Raw genomic sequence first — 25811 nt, forward strand, 5'->3', positions numbered from 1 at the left:
GTTGCTCAGGCATAATATTACACAGAGAGCCATGTGGCGATGGAACAAAGATGAATCGATTGATTGTGTGGGGCGGCTGACATATGAATAGCCTCTTGAATGAGAACACATTTTTCTCGCAGCGTTCCAGTGTTTAGATGTTATTAGCAGCAGCTTTATTTCACAGCAGATAAAACAGTATGTATTCATCAGTAACTCCAGGTATTCCACGAAGACATGTCCTAACCTGCTGGAGCTGATATTAATTCAGCCTTGTACAGTCAGCCTCAAGAAAAGATTGATATCTAAATGAGTGTCACACAACGTCTCAATGCTTTGTCTCACTCTGGATCATGGGGCCTGGCTCCGTGATTAGAGACTCTGATAGTTGAAGAATGTGATGGATTGCTCAGCATCATTAATGAGGCCTAATGTATTCTGGGAACTGTAGGATCCAGCAACCTCATTTATCAAGGTACTTCTGAATGTATGTGTTAGAGCTGCTTGCACAAACATTTGCACGCTCGTCATCTTAACACACAAGTGGATTGCTGTGAAGTAAATGAATAAGCAAAGTGAATATTTCGCTTTATGTTATGTTCAAATAAAGAAGTACAGTACACAAAACATTGGTCACAGATACATCCACAAATGAATTGCTAATGAAAATAACCATTAGTTGTAGCAATGTTGACAGTCTATTATTTATGCTTACATAGTTGACAGTAGAGGTGGTTTGTGTGGCTGTAATTTAGGAATTGGTTTACCAACAATTACTGGGAGTTTCACATGATCAGTTTATAATTTACTTACGTTCTCAAGCCCGAGACAAAATTGATTAATTGGCATCATGCCTTGAAATGGGTGTATGTGGATGGTTTAAGCAGAAACCTGTGTGTGAAACCTGAGGAATTATTGGTAGGAATGAAGATGATGGCTATCAGCTGGGAGGGATGCTGTAGGTGGGCGGTCACAAGAGACGCTGCGAAGGATAAGAAGAAGTAACTGCTGGCCACAGACTGTTGTGACAGCAGAGGTGCGGAGGAACACTAATTACGCAACCATCACAAGATCTCAGACACACACACTATCTAAACTACATCTCTTAATCCATCTGTTTTTTCTCTTCTCCTTCCTCCTACACACATATTGCTTTACTTCAATTCTTCTGTTTCACTTTCACAAAAAATTTCTCCAGTCATCTCATGTTCCTGACATCGCCTCTCACACTCCTACGCACTGTTTACACGCTGATCAAATTCTGCTCTTTAAACTAAAACATAGTGCAGCCAGACCAGAGCTGTCGTCCGTCTGGCAGAGCAATCCAGGCATTGTGCATTGACCTTATGTTGGTAAACTAGATTACATAAATAATCTACTTAATCTAGATTAGACAATGAAGCATTACCATAATGGCTGAGGGGCAGAGATTGAGATAGGAGCAGGTGGGGGCTGGGGACAGCGAGGGAGCAAGATGTCACCCACCCAGACAGTGAATCATTACTGCTTCTTTTCAGAGGTGAAACAGGGAAATTTATCTAACGTGGAGGCTGGGTATAATAGAAAGATTGTCCCTGTACAAGCAGCGCTGAAGCTAACCCCAGCTCCTGACATGTTGCTCAGCGGTCAACAACATGTGGTGAATGGGAGGATTGTTAGTTATTGTCCTCTGGTAATGATTACCATGTGGCCTGACAAGACCACACCTCCAAGCCCTTTAAAACATAACGGGGCCCCACCAGGCACTGCTTTACTGGACGCCCTTGTTAGTCTTACTCGCTTCTGTGTAATTACACCACGGGGGGGGGTTAATAAAAAAGCGGCTAGTGGATTTTAGCCTTACGTCTTCATCATCGCAAAGCCTGCCTGTGTGTCATTATGTTTATGCTCTGCAAATTTGTCTGATCACTGAGCAATCGGGCCTGTCAAAGCAGTAGGTCCTCAGAGGCACAGCACCTTTATAGGATGTGATTAAATAAAGATGCTCTGTGATTCGGATCACAGTGGCTTATAAATATGGACGCGGAACAGCACATGCCGAAGGTAGTGTGAGCTTTTCTGTGAAAAGTTTGGCATTTCTGTGCGGAATAAAATATTAAAACATGCAAAGCGCTGAATAGGTGGCCCACTTCAGTGCCTGTAAGGAAGGTGAGAATGAGCTTTTGAATGGGCTTGTCTTTATCCAGAGTATGTGTGTGTGGTCGTTTGTGCATGTACAAGCATACATATGTGATATGTTTTCAGCCAGTGTGTCAAACAGATCATTACAATTCTTCTTGGTACAAAGAAATTATGTCAAGAGAACAATATGAAAACATCTGCATAACAACATCATGTATAGTGGGTTTTTTTTTAAAGAAATGCCACATTATATACATTCTATACAAATAAACTAAAAAATACCCTACGGACATGTTTTAAGATATAAAAAAACATGTTTTGAATAGTTGTATAATGTAATTGGTATCTAATGTGTTTTTTTCATCAAAGTTGCCTCATTAAAAAATCTTAAGATTACATCTACTCCTTCTACCTCATTAAAAACAATCCCAGAATCTGTGGTTATGCATGTATTATTACGTTATTAAGTTCAACTGCTGGAGACAGGATATGTCCTACTTCATTTAAAAGTCAGCTCTCAAAGTTTGTGCACTGAAGGTTTCAGGTTTCCATATCACACTTGCGTACGTTGGATACTAGACTACAATTTGCTCCAATCTAGTTGTGATATCACAATTAATGGCTGTATGTCAGGCCTCACTACTCAGATTCATGGAGAGCAGAGAGAAACTTTCCTCTGCCAGCGGATGAATGTGAAAACAGACTTCAAGTGTCAAACTCTGCACATACATCATTCTGCACAGTGAAGCTCAAACATCCAACTAAGGCAACAATAAGCAAAACACATTTTTGAGTGGAGGGAGACTTTATCATGTATCATAACACCAAGTGGTTAGACTTTCAAAGATTTGTCCGCTGATAAACACATTTTAAACACATATTGTTGAGTTAAACTAAACATGTTTTCCTTCTCTCCTCAGGTGGGTGAGAGAATTCTTAAATGAAGAGAACAAAGGCCTAGACGTGCTGGTGGAGTATCTGTCTTTTGCACAGTATGCCGTCACGTAAGTCACTACCAGCCCTTTCACTCTATGCCACCATGGTCTATATGCAGAATTGACAACCAACACAATGCTGCCATTCTGCACAGCCGCTGATGCGTCTCCACACAGCACCACCACCACTGTAGCTGCCTGGTTGTCAGAAACACTGAGTCACTCGGGCCCATTGCTGACACATTGTGTATTATACCAACCATAGGCTTCTATTCATAGGTTGACGGCGTGATTATTAGTCAGTCACAAGGTCCCTGTTCAGGGCCAAAGAGCCACGCAGTTAAATTTTTAATTCACCCCCCAACTTCAACATATGTTATTATGGTCATTCCACATTATGGATGGTTAGCCATAAAAGTGTGTTTACCACTGCAGCTGGATAATGAAAGTCATGGAAACGAGCAGTCTGAAAACTTGAAATAGATCATAAAGGTATACTGTAACTAGCCGTTCTTTCCAAGGTTTCTGCCAAGTACAACAAAGCGTGAACCTTGTTTTTTCTTACCAATCATGTCTAAACCAAAAATCTGGATTTTATCAGTCACACTGTAGAGTTGAGTACATTTTCACCTCTGCTGCCACAAATGAATACTAGTGCCTGACCAATATTTTAGATACAGTAGTACGGTAGTAGTAGTACAGTATTACATCTTTGTATGGCTTTAATTTTTATGTAGAGTGTATTTAATATTTGTTGCTTGACATTTTTCTAGCACATGTATCTCAGAGAATAATGTTAGCCAAACAGTTTTAGCATGCCTCAGATTTGTAAAATTGTAACTATTTACTTTCACGTTTCAAACTAAGTTTATTTTTAACTGCAAAGTGATTTATGTCCAACATACTTATCATAGCTACATTTTAGGGATCCTTGCAGTGCTTGCAGTGTTTATGTAAAAAAAAACGATATATCTTTTATTCCCACTGTCAGTCAGGATCTAAAAATGATAGAAATCATGAATAAATCAGAATAAATGTTGATGAGCACCTTTAAATTTTTTTATTGTATCTTTGGTTTCCATGGTGCGACAGGTTTGATGGAGACTGTGTGGAGAACAACCCCGACGCTGTGATGGATAAGTCAAAGCCCTGGAGCCGCTCTATAGAAGACCTACATGGTGGGAGCACCCTGCCGTCTCCCATCACCGGGAACGGCATTACACGAGCCGGGCGACACTCCACGTTACGGTAAAATATACACACAAGCTTACCGATGGTTAAAAAACTTCATTAACCAAGTGTGTTTGTTTGACTTTTCACAGGTAATTTTGCCTTTCCAGCTTCTTTTTTTGTCTGGCCGGGGGTAATGTGATTTGTATTGTGATTATTTTAGAAGTCACGCACTTCATATGATGCCTCAGCAGCCTCTTTATGTAGTCACGGGGCCTGTAAGACTTTAAATGGCTTAAGACACATTTCTGCAGGAGACAAACGCCATTTGTCTAGATATTTTTGGATTGTCAAAGTCATGATTTTGTACATGATTCTGACACATAAGTGAAAGAGGTTTCCCTTTTGACAGATGATGCAGCAGAAGGAAACATATTTTTATGGAAAACATCTCTTTTTTCCTATTTTGTTTTTACACCAAACAGTCACTCCAAATCCTGTACACAGAGGATTTCCCAGCAGTTAATTCATAAGCCCATACTAATATATGCTCTGAAGCACAAATCCCATTCACTTATGCATTATTCCCCTAATCCTCCCTGTCATTCCATTGATGTTTCGGTACGGCACTCGCATCGACTTCTGTGACCTCTAATCCTTCAGTTTGAAGAGGTTAACTTGAACACATTGTACACAAAGACCACTATTGAAGCAATGAAGCACATGTCTCCTTAATATGAGATCCTTGCACGATAATCAGTGTTATTCATTCTTTTCTTTCTATTGGCTGTAGTCTGAAAATAAAAATAATTGTTTTTTTCCTAAGTAGAAAGAATAATACATTGTCAAGTCATGTAATTATAGCTCAGAAAAACAGCATTACAGTAATTCAGACATTAAGTCATTGATATCGGTCATAGATAAGATTAGATAACCACAATGTGTCTTTTAGAAGAAGCTACCACTTCAAGGTACAGTGAATGAAATGTTAAAAATCTGTTGTAGGAACCATTTTTAGCTTGCATGTTCTCTTCTGCACATTCATTTTTAAAATGTACAATGACCACCAGACAATAAGTGCTGGATTCATTGTGATTTATTCATATTTTATCTGTGCCTAATTGGCAGAGATTTCACTTATTTTTGTACCCCTGTAAAATATTAATATTGGTCCATATTAGTACTGTAAAATTAAATCTAAAAGCATCTACTGCCTCCAGATGTGACCCTTGTGTCATCACAGCTTGTACAGTATGTGTAACTGGTCGAAGTGTCTTCAGTGAGGCTGACTTTGTCTTCTGTTCTTTCCTGATGTTCCTTCATAGTCATCTACTCTTCTGTCTGCCACTCCTCGACAGCAGGCAGGTCTCAGCTCTGCTCTGCCGGCTCACAGCGAGCTTTCTGCAGAGTTAACCCTGCATCCCTACTCCCTCCCTTGACACACACACACACACACACACTCTCACACACACACGCACACAAACACACACACACACAATCCCTCTGCCTCGTTGTACTTTATGCCTCCCTGCTAGCGCTGCCGAGTTTATTTGTCCCGCTGTCTGTGTCGGGGATGTGAATTATTTGTACTGCCAGCCTCCCCTCCTGCGCTTGAGACTGAATTCTCCTTTCCTTGGAGCAAATGGGTTTCTCTGCGCACATTGTTCTCTCCTCTGTGCCTGTGTGCTGCTTGTGTGGCTCCCTAAACACCATTCTGTGCAGAAGCTAGCCTAGTTTTTACAAAAGCTTAACTCTAGGTTACAAACACTAACGATAGATTAGATAGCCTCTTAAATCCTCTGTATTTTGGATGCATCAATTCTGCATTATTTCTAATTTCACTGGTTAACAGAGATGTCACACTAATTGGGAAACTCTATCCATCAGTGGTTCTGTAATTCTTAAATTCCCATTATACAGAATATTTGTTCCTTATTGTGTTTATCTCTCCTTAGATCATATTAGTTTAGATTAACTCTGTAAATGCCAGTATCTGGTTGTTATATAAAGACTTGTATGTGTCTTCTTCAAACTGCCACCCTGAAGGACACCGAACAGCTGTCCCAAGTGTTCTCAAATGAGACGGTATGTCTGAAGAGCTACATGGAGTTAGATGCAAACAGTAGCTGTGTTAGCCTGTATTAGCCGTACAGCCTATAGTTCTAGTTGTAGTGTTTTGATGTTCTCTGTGGTGTCTCTTGTCCTGCTGTTTTCAAGAAAATGGGCAGGAACTTTTTGAAACTGGGACCTCAAATCCCGGACAGCTCAGACCTTTATCTTGCTTAGTGAGAATAGATCACAAGTTATTTTGCAGTCTGACGAAATCATCATTTTTTTCATATCCACTCCTTTTTTCTCTACTAGTTCAGATCAACTATGTTTAATTAGTTGTATAAAGTTTGAGTCATTCCAGACAAGTCAGAGCAGGTCAAGTTATTACATTTGCTGGTATTATGTAATCTTTTGTCATTGCTTTGATTTGAGATTAAGAAATATAGTAGACTAATTTCCTCTAGATTGTGCCACGCCTCAGTTTGCTTGTTGATTAATAAGGAAAGAAAGAGCGCAGGACAGATTTTGCTGCTCCAGTTCTGTCTGCAAGTGTCTCATGGATCCACTGCATGTATGTCAGGGAGCTTGTTCTGCTCCCGGTCGGCACTACATGTAGGATATTAAGAAATACAAAAGCGCACAAAAACCCACACCGTAAATGTCAGACGTACACCTTTGTGGCCTCAGCAGTTGTTTTTTTTTTTGGCTTATTTTAATGACATTACCTAATAAAAGAAACGTTTTCAACCATTTCTTTCCCATAGCTGCTGCCTTTTGTTTACAGTCACACACACACACACACACACACACACACACACACTATGTTGTGACTCACATAGGAGTCACGCCTTCAGGCATGGAAGCTGACATGAATCAGCGTGTCTATCAGTTGCCTGAAGACACATTTTTCCCCCAGAACTCAGGCTGGTAATTGAACCTTGTGACTAAAGTCTGAAAATAAACCGTTTTGCTCTGACTGTTTCTAGATATTACTGGTGATACTGCAGCTCCAGCATTTTGTTTTTATTGTGAGAGCTGCACCAGGAGAAAAAGGTCCGGTTTTTGTCCCCAATCGCTGCCCTGCATGCAAATGACTGGCTGCTATTGTGCTAGCTGTAACCGGTATCTTTGTGCAGGACGTTAAATTAAAACAATTAAAAGAGGGAATCATGTGGCCCCTGGAGAAGCTGTAGATTATATGGCCTTTGTGTAGGTTAATGTAAGGTGGGGTGTCAGTTTAATAGCCTCCTTATGTTAAGGATGTGGTGGGTGATTGAGGCTTTTCACAAAAGGCATCTGTTTTCTTCTTCATCCAGGCATTGTGCTCCTGATCAGCAATTATTTTCTCTTTTCTCTTTTCACTGAATTGTTTTTGTCTTTTCTGTTTGTTTGTTGTTGTTGTTTTTTTCAGTTGTAACACACTGCCCAGCCGGAGAACACTGAAAAACTCCAGACTGATCTGTAAGAAAGATGATGTTCACGTTTGCATCATGTGCCTACGCGCTATCATGAACTATCAGGTCAGCCCTTTGCACTCCTCAGGGAGCATCCACACAGACTGCGTGTCACTCTGGACTGAAACACACTGAAGCCAAATTCAATTTGTTGCCCTGCTAGTTCTTCATGTTTCATTTATTATGTAGAGGAATGCACCTCATGCTTATTCATCGGTTAATTAGCTAATTTGTCTCTGTCTTTCTCCCTCTCTTTATTTTTTTATATTCCAGTATGGCTTCAACATGGTCATGTCGCATCCACACGCTGTGAATGAAATTGCACTAAGTCTCAACAATAAAAACCCAAGGTAAGTTAAAACCAGGAGTTAAAAATACCGTAAATTATAAATAAACTCCGCTATTTTACCAACTTGAACTGAAAATTCATAATCCAGAACCAAACATTTGCCTCAGTGCACCTGCACAGTCTGATCCAGAGCGAGTGTCTGTGTTGTTCAGGAGCACATTTATCCTGACAGACAGGTCAGCGCACCGCTGGCACACACTCCTCAACACTGGCAGCTATTCACTGAGACAGTCACCAGAAGGACTCACTTCTGTCTGTCTGTGTGTGAGTGAGTGTGTGTGTGTGTGTGTGTGTGTGTGTGTCTGGGGTGTTGCGTTTTCACTTCATGGCCCAGGGCTTATTTGAAACCACTTTGCATCACCAGCCACATATTGTCTCATCCAGGCGGAGAAATCCTGCATGAATAAACTGGATAGTTGACACATATGATGCACCTGTCACAGACACACATTTAAGCCACAACTGCAGATTAATTCAATTTTTTAAAGTTGCTGAGTAATATTTGTTATGTCGTATGAACGTAAATAGAAATCAATTGTAATAAACACCACACAGATCCACTTTATACAGATGTTTCAGCCGTGACAGGATCTTAAATGACAGTTTTCCACTTTATTTTCTCCGTGTTTAAGTACAGGTTTGCTGCAGCTCTGGAACTATAGAAACATTGCCTCACTTGCATTTATGTTCTTTCCTTTGTTTTCTCCCTGTTTTGCAGAACTAAAGCTCTGGTCTTGGAGCTCCTGGCGGCAGTTTGTCTCGTGAGAGGAGGCCACGAAATTATTCTCTCTGCGTTCGACAACTTTAAGGAGGTATGACGAGCACAGAGAGAAGAGAGGGGTCTGAGGAGTACAAATATGTCATTACATTTCAACTGTGTAGTTTCAAAATGTGACTCAGTCTGTAGGAATGCTTCCTCTGCACATGTGAGACCAGCAGATTGCTGCCAGGGATAGCATTTTGGAATGAGCTCGTAGTCAACAGATTACAGACACCGGTATAGCTGCATAACACAGGAGGATGCACTTGACCTCCAGATAAAACAGTTACATGTGTGTTAACTGGATTTGGCAGACACATCAAAGCTCAGAATAGCAGAGAGACTGATATAACAGACAGCCTGGCCTGACCCTTGACTGTCTGGATTCAGGCTGCCGGTTAAAAGGAGAGGAGGGTTTATGATGGAGTGGGTGCCATCAGCAGGGCCCCATTTTGTAGCATACGACCAACAAACGGGGGCCGACTGCAGGTAATGCAATATTTACACCCCTGAATGAAATATTAAGTGTTGCTCTCAGCGGCATTGGCATTAGTGGTAGGATAAAGCTTAGGGAGAACGTAACACATCTAACGAGATGAAGGTTGAGAAATGGTCATGATGGTTTCGGCTTCTGGAAGCATGTGAGGAGCGGCTCACATTTCTCATGTGTGGTGGATTTTGGTAGTTTTATTCCTTTGATTTAAAATTGACACTTTCAAGTATGGTGTCATTAGATCCAGTTTGCTGAGCGACTTTGATATCCTGTCTCAGAAGTGGGTTGCAGACTGAGACTTGAGGCTTTGCACAGAGATTTTTGGATACCCCGGTTTCTTCCGCCCCCTCCCTCTCAAAACTTCATCATGCTCCATCTCCCTCATTGCCCTCCAGATGAACTGTCTGAACTAAAGAGCAACTCGCTCTTTCTTTTTATCTCCCTGTCTCTTTCTTTTCTGCCACCCCAAAATCTAGTTCAAATAGGCTCCATTGGCAGGACAAGAAACTTCAGTACATGTGGTAAAAGTTGTACCACAAGCAGTATTGAACACAGATGCACTGAGTGGATACTCTGTGAAATCATTCAGCAGCAGTTCATGAATAACTGATCATTGTAATTATCACTCTAAAAACTGCATTCTTTCTCTGAGGCTTTGGCAAGCTGTGATGTTTTTAGCTGCTAACGTCACTGACTTTTCATTTTTAGCAGGAATGGTTAGTGGGGGCTATTAGATAAATGTCTTGACAAACTTACAAGCTGTCCTCAGCCTGATTTTTTTATTTCTTTTGTAAAAACTCTTCCTCCCAACACACACCTTGGCATGTTTGATCCCACTGGGAGAGCTTCTGTTGTGCCACTGTGTACAGATGACACAAAAATGAAAGTTTAAATCAGGAATCTTTTTGTCTTTGGCTGCGCATGTCATGCTTTGTGTAAATTCTGAGGAGTTGATGTCACTTTTGCAAATCACTGATTGATTGATCAGCGATGTGAGTTCTTCTGCACACCTTGGCCTGAATGACTTCAGTAAAGTGAGATGTGTTTTTGTTTTGCAGGTATGTGTGGAGGAACAGCGGTTTGAGAGACTAATGGAGTATTTCAAGAATGAGGACAACAACATTGACTTCATGGTACGTTCACACATGCATACACCCTCCTAACAACTATTGATGGTACTGCAATCTATCAAAAAGCCGGCATCCATCTGCTGAGAGCTTGTGGAGCTTTTTAAGCTGAAGAAGCCTGAAGTGTTTTATGATGTTACTTTTCCTCTGCTGTCAAGAGTTTAGAGGCAGCAACTTAGATTAACTGTAACATATGGGTTAAAAAGGTTAAGATAATAAATAAAAAAGAATAATCTTTTTCAGGTGGTCGTAAATACAGATATCTTGAGTATTTTGAACACATATGTGTCCTGCTTTTTGTCCAAACTCAAAAATAACTCAATGAAGAGACTGTCTTATGCTTGTAGTCTGCCTGTACACACTCACATCAGTCTTTGTACAAGGCCTCTAATTTTTTCCCCATCACAGCATAACTACAGATGTGCTGTGCAGTACATGATACTTGAGCGGCCCTAAGCAAGAAACCTGTGTCAAGTGTGTAATTTCCAGGCTTAGTGGTGTTAATTAACCAGGCAGATCAGAATATGAGACATTGTGAAGAAAGTGGCTTAAAACTTAAACATGGTTTTATCCAGTATGCATATCTCCCTTTAAGTGTCTTTTGATGTGAGATATATTTTGTGTGTGTGTGCTTCTTACGGGAAGTCCATTAAGTCAGCATCAGGGTGAGAAGAAGTGTGTGTGTGTACATTAGACCCTGTGAGGAGATCCCTTCCTGATCAGTTTCTGCACACCTCCCACAAGCCAGCCAGTGGTGTTGAACTGGCTGATTTGTTCATTTGTTTTTTCAGATCCCTTTAATCTACCAGATAAGTCAGATGACTCTGTCAGCCAAGCAAGCACAATAATGAAATTGCAACACAAAGCATAAAACTAGTTAAAAGTAATGATCAGTTGTACAAAAACCTCAAACCTGTGGTAAACACACTCTTAAATTGCACTGTCAGCAGTTTGTTTGGATCTCAGGGTCAATAAAAAACTTTTTTTTCATTATGCAACAATTATAATTATGGTGATGTACAGTATTTTTAATATGTAGGGGGTTTTTTTAATCAGAAAGTTGACTTTATGTGCTGTTTTAATTCTCATCCACTAAGTGTGTTTTCCTGTCTCTTTTCCCTAGGTGGCATGTATGCAGTTCATCAACATTGTCGTGCACTCAGTGGAGGACATGAACTTCAGAGTTCATCTACAATATGACTTCACCAAACTGTGTCTGGATGACTACTTAGACGTGAGTTGAGACTTCATGCTGCAGGAAAAGTAGACAGACAGACAGAATACTCCCGCTCTTTAATATTCAGCTCAGAGCGGAGCATAGGATGTCATTAAAGCACTCCTGAGGCAGCAACCACAGAAAAGCAGTCAATAATGGCTTTTCCATTACTTCAGAAAAAAATCAGCCAGATCGGTGAATCCACATCTCCTGCCTCTCTGCAGAGGTTAGATCAATGCTGGCTTCGGACTCTGAGAAGTCAGCCTCATGCAGCCAACTGAAAAAAAAAAATGTCTCTTTATATCTTCCCCCCCTTTTCCCTTTTTTTCCAGAAACTAAAACATACAGAGAGCGATAAGCTGCAGGTTCAGATTCAGGCCTACTTAGACAATGTGTTTGACGTGGGAGCCCTCCTGGAGGATGCAGAGACCAAAAACGCAGCGCTGGAGCGCGTGGAGGAGCTGGAGGAGAACATGTCACATGTAAGAGCCTCGATCATCGATTCTCTTCTCTGAAATAACACAAAACAGACTCCTCAGTCCCTGTTGTCTACTCTTACAATCCATCTACGCATGAGTGTCCAGGATATCAGGTTGTTGACCGTGTGTTTGGGGCTCTGTCACGCCTGTTTGCTGTCACACAGTGCCCTCTGAGCCTGGGATTTCCTTTGGTCTCATGCTATCACTTAATCTTATTATATATGGACACGCACACACTTTTTGTAACTTTCAAGTCTTAATGATGCGTTTAAAGTCAAATATATTCAGTATGTTAAATGTCTGGCATCCTGTCCCACTGCATGTCTTGACAGATCCATTTGGCATACTGAGTTGGATCTTGTCATTGCAATGAGTTCATATCTCTGTGTGACCTTTTCCTCCTGGCCATTGTTCTCATAGATGACAGAGAAGCTGCAGGACACAGAGAATGAGGCCATGTCCAAGATCGTGGAGCTGGAGAAACAGCTGATGCAAAGGAACAAGGATCTCGATTCCATCAGGGTCAGCTCTGAATATTCAACCTTTTTTACGTGGTTAAAGACAAATACTCACAGTACACAATACAATTAAACAAAATAGTTTTCTTTTAGATAATCATTTTCTATCCTTAAGTTTTTAGGTTTGGCAGTCACTGATAGAAAGAATGGAATTTAATAAAATATGGTTATTTACACGGTACTTATGCTTCCACATATGCAGTATTAGATTTACTGTGCATCCATTTTATAAGCAGTAGTTTAACCATATATCTGTAGTAATGGCAATAAGTATTCCACATGATCAAAAGTGTTTGAAGAAAGCAGTCAGCATGTACTTTTTCAAAAAACTCTAACTTTGTAAAGGAAATCATTTCTTTTAAGGAATCCTAACTTCCTCTGTTTCTGTCTCCCTCCCTCACAGGAAGTCTACAAAGATACCAGCTCACAGGTACACACACTGCGGCAGAAATTGAAAGAGAAGGACGAGGCCATTCAGCGGCAGTGTAATTTAGAGAAGAAAATCCATGAGCTGGAGAAACAGGGAACCATCAAGATCCAAAAGAAGGGAGATGGAGACATCTCCATCTTGTCCTCACCACTCTCAGGAGGGGAGGGTTTGCCTGGCACTATAATGGGAGGAAACGGTGCATCTGTCGGTCCACACCATGTGGGAAGTGGAGTGGGCACATCCACTCAGCCACCACCACCTCCGCCCCCTCCACTGCCAGAGAACGGCACATGTAGGTTTAATATTAGTTACAGGACAAAATATATACATTTTTTAAAAATTTGTCAATCTCATTTACCTTCTCCTTACTGACCCTCCTCCCTTCCAGTGCCAAATGGTCCGTCATCAATTAGTCCTGCAGCAGCAGCAGCACCTCCCCCACCTCCACCACCTCCACCTCCACCTCCACCCCCAGGACCAGAGATGTCAGTCCATATGCCCCCTCCGCCACCTCCTGTAGCCCCCCCACTGCCAGGCTGCGGGACCCCCACAGTCATCATGAACTCTGGGTTAGCAGGTAAGGTCATCGAACTGGAAAAAGTAGACACATACAAGCAGGTTTGTGTAAATGTTTGAAAATGAGAGTAATGTGATATGCAGTGAAACATTATACTTTAATGGGCAAAGCAGCTTCTTAAGCAGATTTTTAAGTTTTGGTACTTTTACTGGAAACACTGTATTAGGAACATTAATAATACATATTTGATACTGTTACTGCTTCACAGTAACAGTAGGATTATTAAAGTATTAATTTCCACAATAAAAACATTGTAAAGGGCTGCAGTTTCTGAATGACGTGATTAATAAAACACCTATAGCTCCTGCTGCAGTTTTGCTTGCTTTGTCGAAGCTGTAAGGAAATACAGCTGTATTCCGCCTACTTTCCTCCACTATGAAGTTAATGTTAACTACTCAAAACAGTAAAAGCTTTCCAGTCACTTGAAGCAGCAGGTGCAGCAGGAAGACTTTAATGGTGAAGCACCTGCAACACATGTATAGCAATAAGTTGGCCAGTAGCTACTAAATTGCTTATATGTATTTGTATGTTTTTTCAGGTTGTGTATAAAATTGATGTCAAACCACTTTCAGGGACTAAACCTAACTATAAATTCTACTAAACGCTGTAATTTTATGTACATTTAAAGAAATTATTTCACGATTTAAAAAATAGTAGTTAGGTGCCCAAATGAGCATTGAAACAGGTTTTTTTTTTGTTGCTGTAATCATTCCTCTTTATACTGATTTGAAATATTTGGATGACTGAAGCCTTATATTAACTTCAGGTAAACTTTTAAATACATTTTGCAAATGACGAGGGCTGTGGACTTTGCCTGCCATCGCTCAGACTTCTAAATGGTAAATGGGCTGCATTTACATGGTGCCTTTCTAGTCTTTCGATCACTCGAAGCCCTTTATACTACATGCCACATTCACTGATTCTGATTGGTGGACGATCTGCTCTAATTCTTGAGCTGCAGCCACCCCAACAATTGCTTGGTACTAACAGCAAAAAAAACATGTGTCAGTGTTCATTTAGTTACCTGACTGCTGTTTCAGGACAGACTTGTAAACAATTTAATTCAGTTTTTTTGAGTTGTTCCTAAACATTACTGAAACTCTCAGGCGATCAAACCTCTGGTCAGTCCTACTTCTGCTCCTCTCTGTTACTGTAACTGTCAGCCTGTACTGTAGTAACATGTGGCTATACATATTCCTGGGGATGTGAGTACATGTTAAGTATAATGATTAAAGCTGCAGCGTGAGGAAAGCAGGAAAACATTAGAAAACACAACAGTGCCAATAATGTTGGTTACACTTATCAGTAAACTTTAGACGCCTGTATGAGTTTTATTGGGAAAGCACAGATCCTTTACTCTGTGTGTTTGGGATGTGCATGTTTAAGCTTTCTCACTAACTCTGCCAATTTCTTAATGATTTGTCTTTGAATTGTTTCTTTTTCTGCCAACCAGAGGGACCCATCAAACTTTTCTGTAGGTTCTGCTTGTCATGTTTGGTGTTTTGTCTTCCCCAGTTTTCCTTTCCTTTCCCACAAGTTTTGAAAATGGTATTTTCAGAAGCAAAAAAAAGAAAAATCAACATTTCTCAAATATATTTCCTCTTTTTATTTCTTTTTGTATCTAACATGGGTTTGACAAGATGTATATAACTCACAGGTCCGAAACATGTGGACCACAACTTAATGAATTTTCTTTACTATTCTGCTTTTATCGCTCTCAAAGTAAGACTTGCTGTGAAAACTTTAAATAATTTGAATCAACAAAGAAAATACCAAATTTCAAAATCCTGCATGGTTTTACCATCACACCTTGATGTAGCATTGTGATTCTGTATGTGTGTGTTTGTATGAATTAAGTATGACCACATCTCATGGTGTTGGTTGCATGCTAAGACACAATGATCTGCTGTGGCACGCAGATGACAGAAAGTGATAGGAAGTGTAAAGAGCTGGAATACTGTTTGCCTTATCTTTCTGTCTCTGAGGACACTTTGTGTATTACTGTGGCAAAGCAGGGGGCCACCTCCACATTCAGTTTCAATCAGCCCAGGTGTCCACAAATAGCTGTAATCTCTCTCTCAGGCAGGAAATCCTCAGCATATGCACCATTTACTGTACTTTATTTACCCTCTGGCCTTATTTCCCTGCCCACCAGAGGCTCAGAGGCATCCCTCTGCATGAAAAACGTGTAAAGAAATGTTTCATTTAAAAAAACAATATGGGAAAAAGAAGCATTCAGTTAAATTAGAATTTAAAAAGTGATCAAATGGAAGTTGGATTGTATACTTTTATAGATCAGAAAGATGAATAACATCCATGTGTGTCACCATATTCAAGATACTTGTCCACCCTTTCACCAGTCTCCCTGCGCATGTGAGAATGTAACTGTGTGTGTACTCTGACAAAAGACATGGCCACTATATTAACTTCTCTTTGTCCTGTCTAGCTGTTAAGATCAAGAAACCCATCAAGACAAAGTTCCGTATGCCCGTCTTTAACTGGGTAGCCCTGAAACCCAATCAGATCAACGGGACTGTCTTCAATGAGATTGATGATGAGCGGATACTCGAGGTAAGAATCTTCTCTCGGTTAGCAATTACACAATTACTTCTCTCCTTTTTCAGCTTTGATAACAACACATAAACTGCTTGTTTGTCAGGACCTGAATGTGGATGAATTTGAGGAAATGTTTAAGACGAAAGCTCAGGGCCAACCGATTGACATCACTATGAGCAAGCAGAAGGTCATCCAGAAGGGACCCAACAAGGTGACGCTGCTGGACTCCAACAGAGCGAAGAACCTGGCCATCACACTGAGGAAAGTGGGCAAGACACCGGAGGAGATCTGCAAGGCCATTCAGATGTAAGCGAGTTCAAAATACTGCTGTACTGTTCCTGATTAAATCATATGATGCTTTAGTATGCATGTATGTTGTGATACGGTGCACACGTGTTTCATTTGTGTGAGTATGTTATCAAATGGTCTCTGTCTTGTTTTAATGCGCTGCTGTGTCTCTGCTTCTTTCAGCTTCGACCTGCGGACTCTGCCAGTAGACTTCGTAGAGTGTCTGATGCGCTTCCAGCCCACAGAGAACGAGATTAAAGTCCTTCGTCAGTTTGAAAAGGAGCGGAAACCACTTGAAAGCCTGACAGACGAGGACCGCTTCATGATGCAGTTTAGTAAGATTGAGCGGCTCATGCAGAAAATGACCATCATGGCCTTCATCGGCAACTTCTGCGAGAGCGTTCAGATGCTGACACCGGTGAGAACTACTATCCCACACAAAATCTCCAGTTAAATGATTAGTTTTGTAATATTTTGACCATAGAAACAGACATTTCAGTACTGAATTCATCCTCTTTGTTTCCCCTCAGCAACTCCATGCAGTCATCGCAGCCTCTGTGTCCATCAAATCATCACAGAAACTAAAGAAAATTCTAGAGGTAAGTGAATTATTTGTGTCTGGACTGGACGTAATGTTGAATGAAAGTGTGGGATTCTTTTCTCACATTGTTGCTTACTCCTGCTTTGCAGATTATTTTGGCACTTGGAAACTACATGAACAGCAGCAAGAGAGGAGCTGTGTACGGATTCAAGCTGCAAAGTTTAGATTTGGTACGTTGCTTCTGTCCACCTTATAAAGTTGCTCTGCTTTTTTCTTCATTGCACATCTGATTTCTCTTTTAAATTCCTTTACAGCTACTTGATACCAAGTCGACGGACCGTAAGATGACGCTGTTACACTACATAGCCAATGTGGTAAAGGAGAAATACACACAAGTGTCTTTCTTTTACAACGAGCTGCACTATGTGGAGAAAGCTGCAGCAGGTGAGACCTCAGTGCGGTTGTGTTTGTTTGCAAGTTAACAGACACATGTGAGATCCTGTTTCCATCAGTAACACAAAGACAGATTCTTGCGCATTGGTTGTACTTGCAGATACTTTTTCTTGTAAATCGTCTTTTTACGCATCTGTTCGTGTTCACAGTGTCGCTGGAGAACGTCCTGCTGGACGTCAAGGAGCTGCAGAGAGGCATGGACCTGACTAAAAGAGAATATAGCATGCACGGCCACAACACCATGCTGAAAGACTTCATCACGCACAACGAGAGCAAGCTGAAAAAGCTGCAGGACGATGCCAAGATTGCACAGGTGACATGAGCATTCCTCGCATTTTTATCAATCTAATGCCCCTGACATGGTGTTAAACAATAATCCAAATGTTCTATATGTAAACCTGCTGTCTGTCTTTTTATAAGGATGCCTTCGATGAGGCGGTGAAGTTCTTCGGGGAGAATTCCAAAACCACGCCACCGTCTGTCTTCTTCCCAGTGTTTGTGCGTTTTGTTAAGGCTTACAGGGTGAGCTGGTTAATCATCTCTCACACACAATCATACAAAAACACACTACCTGGCTTATGTCACCACAGCGTTTGGGGAGGGTTAGAGCGGGGAAACAAAAACTATGCCCTCTGGTGTCGTCATTACACCGCAATGTTATAGTCTCCACCAAATTTAGATTTTATTCAGCAAATACTACACTGTAATACCTAAAATTGCAGAGATGTTTTTATGACAGTTTGATACTCCATATTTTACTCATGGCAGCAGTTTTCATTAATAAATTTACACATTGTGTCTGTTTAGTTACAATCTTTTTTCTTTAACTACTCAAACTTCATTCATGATGCTTCACTTCACTGGTACTGAAAGAGAATCTCAGCTTTCACAGCACACTGAGTGAAACTGTTCAATGTTTTTAAAATTCAGTCACTGTGTGCATGACATGTGCGTGTATGTAATCTCTGTAGCAAGCGGAAGAGGACAACGAGCAAAAAAAAAGACAGGAGCAGATTATGATGGAGAAACTTCTAGAGCAGGAGGCCATGATGGAGCAAGACCAGAAGGTGAGTCATCCTTCTTTTCTCAGCTTCCCTCCCCTCCCCTTCACCTTCCCCCTACCCTGTCTTTGCTTTCTAGGGCAGGAGGCTACAGTGGATCACGAAAACCAGTAGGTAAGCCGGCTCCACTTCCTCCCCGCTCCCTCCCTCTCCCTCCTCCCCCCTCTTCCTCCAGACTCCTGATCACAGGATTAGTGGAGCGCCGACTGCCCGCTGGTAATAGTTATATCTGGTTCTACAGTCTGACACCCTGCTGAGCCACATCGCATCAGCTCAGGATCAGCGAGATTATACTTCTTAAATGGTTTAATTAACACACAGGCACAAAAGGGTAGAGTTTGAAACCGCTGTGTGAAAGCATCTAAAAGAACGGGTGGGAGAATGCTGTGTAGATTATACTTGTTAATATATGTCAAGTGATGTATCTCTGTGTGTGTTTGTGTGTGTGTGTGTGTGTGTGTGTGTGTGTGTGTGTGTGTGTGTGTGTGTGTGTGTGTGTGTGTGTGTGTGTGTGTGTGTGTTTGTGCTCCCCAGTCTCCATCTCATAAGAACAAGCGGCAGCAGCAAGAGCTGATCCAGGAGCTCAGGAAGAAACAGGTGAAAGACAGCCGCCATGTCTACGAAGGCAAAGATGGAGCGATTGAGGACATCATCACGGGTAACCTCACCCGGGCTACATGCACACACACACACACACACACACACACACACACGTACATACAGGGCGCTCTGCATGAAGCTCCTCTCCTGTTGCTACACATTCAGTCTTTAACAAAGAGATTCTAAACCAACTAACACAATGACTCTGGCTTTAAAAAAAAAAAAAGATCAACTGTCAAATGTTTGAGAAAAAAAGTCTTTACCTAACAAACGCAAACATGAACTGACAGTCCAGCTAATCCATTGACATTCTGAGTCCCCTCAAATGTGTGTGAAGATGTTTGCTTATCTTATCTGCTCTGTCATTGCTTTGTATAACATCTGTGCGTAGACAAGGCCAGGTTGAGACTAGCTCCTAGAAGATTAATCATTAAGAAGGGAATAAATACATATTCTGTTTACTGAGAGGTGATGAAACTTGCCATGGCCAGTGGTGGAACATAACTATGTATACTTCTCAAGTACTAAAATACATTCCAGAGGGAAATATTCCACTTTTCACTCCCCTACATTTATCTGACACTAATAGTTACCAGTTACTCTACAAGACTTGGCAAGTTTATTTGTACTGCGCCTTTCAACAAGACAATTCAAAGTGCTCCACATAAAACTTGCAATGCAATAAAAAAAGGCAATATAAAGAAGCACACATGAAAGATTTAAGCAGAGTAAAATAAAATAGCAGATAAAATATTGTCAATAGAATAAAACAGATGAAAAAGGAGAATAAACAGTGCAAGGTGAGATATTGTCCCAAATTTAATTAATAAAATAATGAAAGGCGGTGGCAGTCAGAAAAGTCTTGATTTAAAAGAAAAAAGTTGTAGCAGACGTGCAGGTTTCTATGAGTTTGTTCCAGATATGTGGAGCATTGACTCTGTCCCAGGCGACATGACAGGTCTGTCAATGATTTATAAACCAACGCCAACGATAGTATATTCAAATTGGTTCTTTGACAAACAGGAAGCCAGGAAGATTTGAAAACTGCAGTGATGTGATACGCTGTCCGGGTCTTAATGAGGACTTGAGCAGCAGCTTGCTGAATCAGCTGCAGCTGTCTGATTGACTTTTTAGAGAAGCCTGTAGAAACACCATTACAAAATGGTCTACAAAATAAGGTTTTAATGAGCTGACAAAATGCCTTAACACAACCCAAACAGTATATAAAGTAGTTAAAACTACAAAATGGTGCTTGCATATTAATGTATCAGTAGAACAATGTACTACATAATGTACACAATTCACTATATAATAATATAACATTCACATGGTAATTTGTATGCTTAATTCATGTTTTTGATACTTTGAGTCCATGTTCCTGATAATACTTCTATACTTTTACTTAGTAAGATTGTGATACAGAATGTTTCCTTGAAATTTCTGCATTGAGGTTTTGCTAATGTTACTTAAGTAAAGGATATCAGTATAGTCCTCCACCGGCCACAGGAATAACAAAGTCATTGATCCTGTAACAGTAAAATACTGTTAGATTCTAACATTTAAGTCAGAAAAGGCGAGTTTTAATACATTAGCTGCCTACCAAGCTTTTCAGTAGAGCATTAACTGCTACAATTAACTCGCAAACACTCTTTATGACCTTTTGGGTCCCTTTGATGCTGTTGTCGGGTATTTGCTTAGTGCTAACCATTGCTAAACCTCTGTAGCAGTCTGCTTTTCTTATATTGTGTTTGTCATGTCTTGGCTGTTGTCCTTGTTGTTCTCAATGCAGTGCTGAAGACCGTGCCCTTTACCGCCCGCACAGCCAAGCGCGGCTCTCGGTTCTTCTGCGAGCCCGCCCTCAATGAGGAGTACCATTACTAAGCTTATAGAACTGTCTCTCTTCTCAAAGGTTGCTGGAACACGACGTTCTTTTACTTCTCTCCTCCTTCTTCTTCCTCACACAACCTTCGCATGCCTCTTCACACTCCTCTTTAACCGTCACATTCACCTCTCACACTTTCGGCCCCGTGCATGTGCACTGTGGTGCCCGATCTTGTGGTTTTTGGAGACACAAATGCCTGAGTGTATGTGTGTGTGTGCATTCACATGTCTTTTCCCTCCTGAGCATGACTAGGTGTTTGGGGTTTAACGGTTTTTCTCTGCCCACCTGCATGAAAGTGTGACACCCCTCATTTATCGTCATCATTTTTCAGCCATGGCAAACCATAATGTCACAGAAAGAACAGCCTCCAAGGTTACTATTATCTGTACTGACAGGAAATCAGTGTAGACCATACTTTTTCACACCAAGTAATGGAGCTCACATGTAAAGCTACAAGCTGCCACCTAGTGGTCATAGATTGAAACCAAGCACCGAACTCTGCATGGAATATTTCGGATAAGATACTCATTTAATGATCCAGTGTGGTCAGTGCCATCAAAGATGTTGTAATATACAGTGGTGTGTATATATTCAAACTTCAATCATCATCATATTGTTCATTCCAGCTGTTTACATGGCAGGTTTGACTAACTTCATGATTATGTAAGAGTCTGTGGCATTATAACTTTGCTTTTTGTGTGTTTCAATCAATGTGTAATTTTTTTTTTTAAATGAATGTTTATGTGTTCATTATGACAAATCATCACTTGTGCTGTTGATACAGCTTCTTGCATGCTGATTGCTTCATCCCTACCACTTTCCCATAATGCATCCCTGCTCCTCCAGTTAGCCCTGCCGCCCACTGACAGGTCACCTCTCTGTCGAATGTTTGTCGGTGGTTTGGCAGGCTCACTAACATGCTGCATGACGTATAGAAACATACAGTCTTTGATGTTTCAGTGCCTCCTATATTTGCAGTTGCTACTAACATGCAGCCAGGTGGTTTCACTGAGTAGAAATCTGTTTGGCTGCAGTTAATTCATTGGTGGTCAGTGCTTCCCTGGCTGCATGCATGCTTTGGTTGGTTTTTGGTCTAGATGCTGTTGAACTTAACAACCCTGCTGTGTCCTGGAACCATATTTTTTTTAATTTATTTCAGTTTACATTTCCTTTGTACTGGGATTTGGACGTTCTTCTTCTGTCCTGCTGGTAGCCACTCTGCAAAGCAGCTTGAGTTTAGAAACAGAAAAAGCAAACCAAAAAAAAAGCTTTGATCCTTCACTCCACCCCCTCCATCCTCTTCTCCCTGCCAGTCGAACTAGTTAACATCCTCCAGCTCTGTCACCTCTCTCGCCCTTGCCCGGTGAAGGCCTTTCCCCATGCAGCCTGCTGTCACTCTGCTTTGCTCACGCAGCGCTCTCTGTGCAAAGCCACTGTGAAATGTTGGGCTGACATGCTCTGATCAATCTCCCCTTTCTCCATTTTTAACCTTCATTTTGTCTTCTCTTCATCTAGCCCTAAAGAAGAATAATATTACTAAATTTCCCAATGTCTACTCGAGGGTAAGGAACTCCTCCAGTAGCACCCCTGTAGTGGTGGATGTGTCCCAAACCTGGCAAGCATCTCTTTATTACCTCCCTCCCTATTTTTTTCTTCTTTTTTTTCTTACTGTCATCTACAGTTTGACCTACCTGTCCCAGTTTTCTCCTCATTATTCCTCCTAACAGTATGTTTGGATGTCTAGTGATTAAAAAAATAAGACTCATTATAGTAGTTTCTTCACTTGTGGCATTAGATCACTTTTAATGGGGTGGATGTATTATTGTTTTACAAGATACATCTTATGTTTTTTAGATTTTGGCATACACTTCAGACCCCCGTGGCCTGTCTCAGTCGTAATACCCAGAGACAGCTGACCTGGAGGGCTTTTTTTTCTGTGTAGAACTCATGCTGCTTTGAAAGACAGGCTGCCAGCACTCTGAGCATGTGGGCTCATCAAAATGCCTTGACAAGATGACTGACAGCTCTTTTATTCACCCTCCCCACTCCTCCTCCCTCGTCACCCCACCCAACCCTTTCTTCCCTCCCAGATTTGAGGAATCAGCCTTACAGGCGAGCAGACGCTGTGCGGAGGAGTGTCAGGAGACGCTTTGATGATCAGAACCTGCGGCCGGTGAACAACGGCGAAGTGGTCATGTGATGAGGGAACAGTGCATGTGCTCGGGGGGGGGGGGGGGGGGGGGGGGGGGGGGTAGTGAGGATGTGTAGCAACAAGAGAGGGAGAGACAGAAGGTTGGAAGACGAGTGAAGGATGATAAGTGAAAGATGGATGTAGTAGCAAACAGAGATGAGTATATGTATGTGTATATATATATATATATATATTACATAAGAATACATGTCATTCCATGTCTGTGGTATAGTAGCAGCAGCTTTTCACTATGAAGGATTGGGACGTGTGTGGGACCGAATTTAAAGAGTCTGAAAGGTTAATTAAGAAACCTTAGACAAGCAAAGTGCCTGAACTTATTTCATTTTGTTTTTTATATCCCCACTTCAAGCAATACAACTTGAGCTGGCTTTAATCTTAAAGATGTGTAAAACTGGACATGCGGTGGCCTTAAGAAGCCACGCGAAGAGATGCTCTTCCTCGGAGACAGGATGTAGAATGTATGGGACATGTTCCCCATAGCTGTTACAAACATTACATCATTGGTGTTGTTAATGATCTGTTGTATCTTTGGTACATTCCAGTACTCGTTTCCATTCCACAATACTATACATCAGTTTTCACATCTCATGAGGCTCCTCCATTTTGACTAAAAGGGCTGATGATCAGGCATGAAGAAAGCGATCAGAAAGTGATTAAAATTCTATATTTGTACTAAAGCGAGTATAGGGAGGATGAAGAATGAATAAAAAGGTTTTCAACAAAAGACCGTGCTAATGTGAATTGTATATATGAGGCCTCTTCAAACTGGTGCATACTACCTTCTCTTGCATCGTTTGTTGCTACAGTTAAAGGGTCACACCTGATTTTGTAGCTCTTAATCCATAGTCGGGTGCATGCTTACACAAAACAATTATTTCCATTTAAAATGTTGCATTTCTGTTGCAACACAGCAACTGTCCAGTTTCTGGGAACAAGTCAAGCCTGTAAATGACCTAAAATACATTTTCTGCCACATGCAGAGCGTGCAAAGAAAGATACTGAACCTTACTGGATGATCTCAAAACTGGAAATATACGTTAGCATTTTTATCTCTGTAAACTAGTTACAGGTTAATCATTTTCCCGGCTGCTGCGTCTGCGCATTTAACTGTAATTTTAATGTATAGTATTTAACCACTGAAAAAGATTCCTTAAAGCTCATGTTTTCATCTAATGGGTCTCCATGGTTTTTACAGCAATTATTTTAAAAACATGGCAAAAGACAGTACACAACACACAAAAAAGTTTCCTAACTGTACAGATATTTTGCTACAAACCATGTTTTGTTTTGTTTTTTACTTAATTCACATTACCAGATGGTTAATATTGTACATATTGTTTAAACAAAGTTTTCATTGCCTTGTGCTATACAACTTGAATGTTATTTTAACTTATAGTTTTTGTTTCCTTTTTCTTTTTTTTTTTTTTTGTATATTTAATTAAGCCAAATGCAGCCAGAATCTACAGTAGTGTGTTAGGTCATAATGTCTTGCTGTCAAGCAGAACTCACCGGATCACTGAATTTGCCAGCGGGTGTGTCACAGGTGTATCAAAGCCAGCTGCAAAAGCATGCAACAAGTTCTGAATCTGAAGTGTTGGTACATTTAAACTCTCTCTGGTTACGCCCAGTTTAGACTCTTAATCATACACTCTGTAACTATTAAACTAGTTTCAGTTAGTTTACCTGTGACAAGCTGGTTTTGTTGCTTAGTGATACACCCATCTGTAATTATCTCCACTGAAGCATGTGCTCCCATCTCATTTTCTCTCAGCTTCACTGTCTGTAATAGTGTCATTTCTCTAACTCTGGATAATACTGGCATGTTTTTTTTTTTATCTTCATCAGAACTGTATTTTAGGCCGTTTGTGCTTACTACAAAATAACAAGCTTTTTAAATTAGGTGATATGAGATTTTCAATGAATATGATCAAAAAATAAACTATTTACATTGGATATAAAATTGTTTACACAGTCATTTTGTTTGGTCTGATCTTCTGGTGTAATGAGTGTAATATATTAAAGGTTATAGCTGGGCAAAAGCATCACTGCAGCAAGACATTTTCTGTATTTCTGACATAAAAACATATCTCCTTGAGTACTGTATATTAGCTGTTTAGATAGATAAATATGCTTTCTACATTTAAGTTTTATGAGCTGTACTATATTTATTTCATACACAGCCGGTTTATTAGGTACCCTTAGCTAAAACGTATACAGTCCAATACCAGCTTGCTACCGATGCTGTCTGAAGGGTTTTAATGTGTTTTAAAAAGTTTATTAGATGTGTTTATTCAACTTTAAAGTCAATTTGGAGACTAACTTGTGGCAATGTTGAATTGTAGGTGTTATACTGAGAAGTGTGTCTAATATTTACCTCATTGATATAAAAATGGTGGGCAAACTACTTCCCAGAGGAATAACGCAACTCAACTGCTGTTTTTAAGGCCTACAAAGTGACCTAAAATCAAATTAACAACTCTCTGAAAGCTAAAAATGTGGCAAATGTTTGTAAATTTTAGCATTGATTTGACTGAAATACCACTATCAATGAAAAACTT

The 25811-nt window shown here is 40.6% G+C and overlaps 1 protein-coding gene across 3 annotated transcripts in view; it reads left to right on the plus strand.

The window, feature by feature from the left end:
• Positions 1-25286, plus strand: part of fmnl2a (formin-like 2a) — a 53130-nt gene extending 27844 nt beyond the window's left edge. The window contains exons 5-27 of one of the 3 annotated variants that reach the window (XM_062432450.1): positions 3021-3104; positions 4128-4283; positions 7669-7777; positions 7985-8061; positions 8779-8872; positions 10372-10446; positions 11564-11674; positions 11989-12138; positions 12556-12657; positions 13057-13375; positions 13472-13660; positions 16107-16231; positions 16320-16522; positions 16688-16922; positions 17035-17103; positions 17195-17275; positions 17360-17489; positions 17648-17811; positions 17919-18020; positions 18470-18565; positions 19094-19217; positions 22557-22656; positions 23132-23250. In XM_062432450.1, coding sequence (XP_062288434.1) covers positions 3021-3104; positions 4128-4283; positions 7669-7777; positions 7985-8061; positions 8779-8872; positions 10372-10446; positions 11564-11674; positions 11989-12138; positions 12556-12657; positions 13057-13375; positions 13472-13660; positions 16107-16231; positions 16320-16522; positions 16688-16922; positions 17035-17103; positions 17195-17275; positions 17360-17489; positions 17648-17811; positions 17919-18020; positions 18470-18565; positions 19094-19217; positions 22557-22656; position 23132 — 2896 coding nt within the window. In that variant the 3' untranslated portion in view covers positions 23133-23250. Of the gene's footprint in view, positions 1-3020; positions 3105-4127; positions 4284-7668; positions 7778-7984; positions 8062-8778; positions 8873-10371; positions 10447-11563; positions 11675-11988; positions 12139-12555; positions 12658-13056; positions 13376-13471; positions 13661-16106; positions 16232-16319; positions 16523-16687; positions 16923-17034; positions 17104-17194; positions 17276-17359; positions 17490-17647; positions 17812-17918; positions 18021-18469; positions 18566-19093; positions 19218-20948; positions 21069-22556; positions 22657-23131 lie in introns of all 3 variants that reach the window. The other 2 variants (XM_062432451.1, XM_062432449.1) reach the window with 2 other exon arrangements.
• Positions 25287-25811: the final 525 nt, after the last annotated feature.

The sequence above is a fragment of the Scomber scombrus genome, chromosome 13 (genome assembly GCF_963691925.1).
Source record: "Scomber scombrus chromosome 13, fScoSco1.1, whole genome shotgun sequence".
Lineage (NCBI taxonomy): Eukaryota > Metazoa > Chordata > Actinopteri > Scombriformes > Scombridae > Scomber > Scomber scombrus.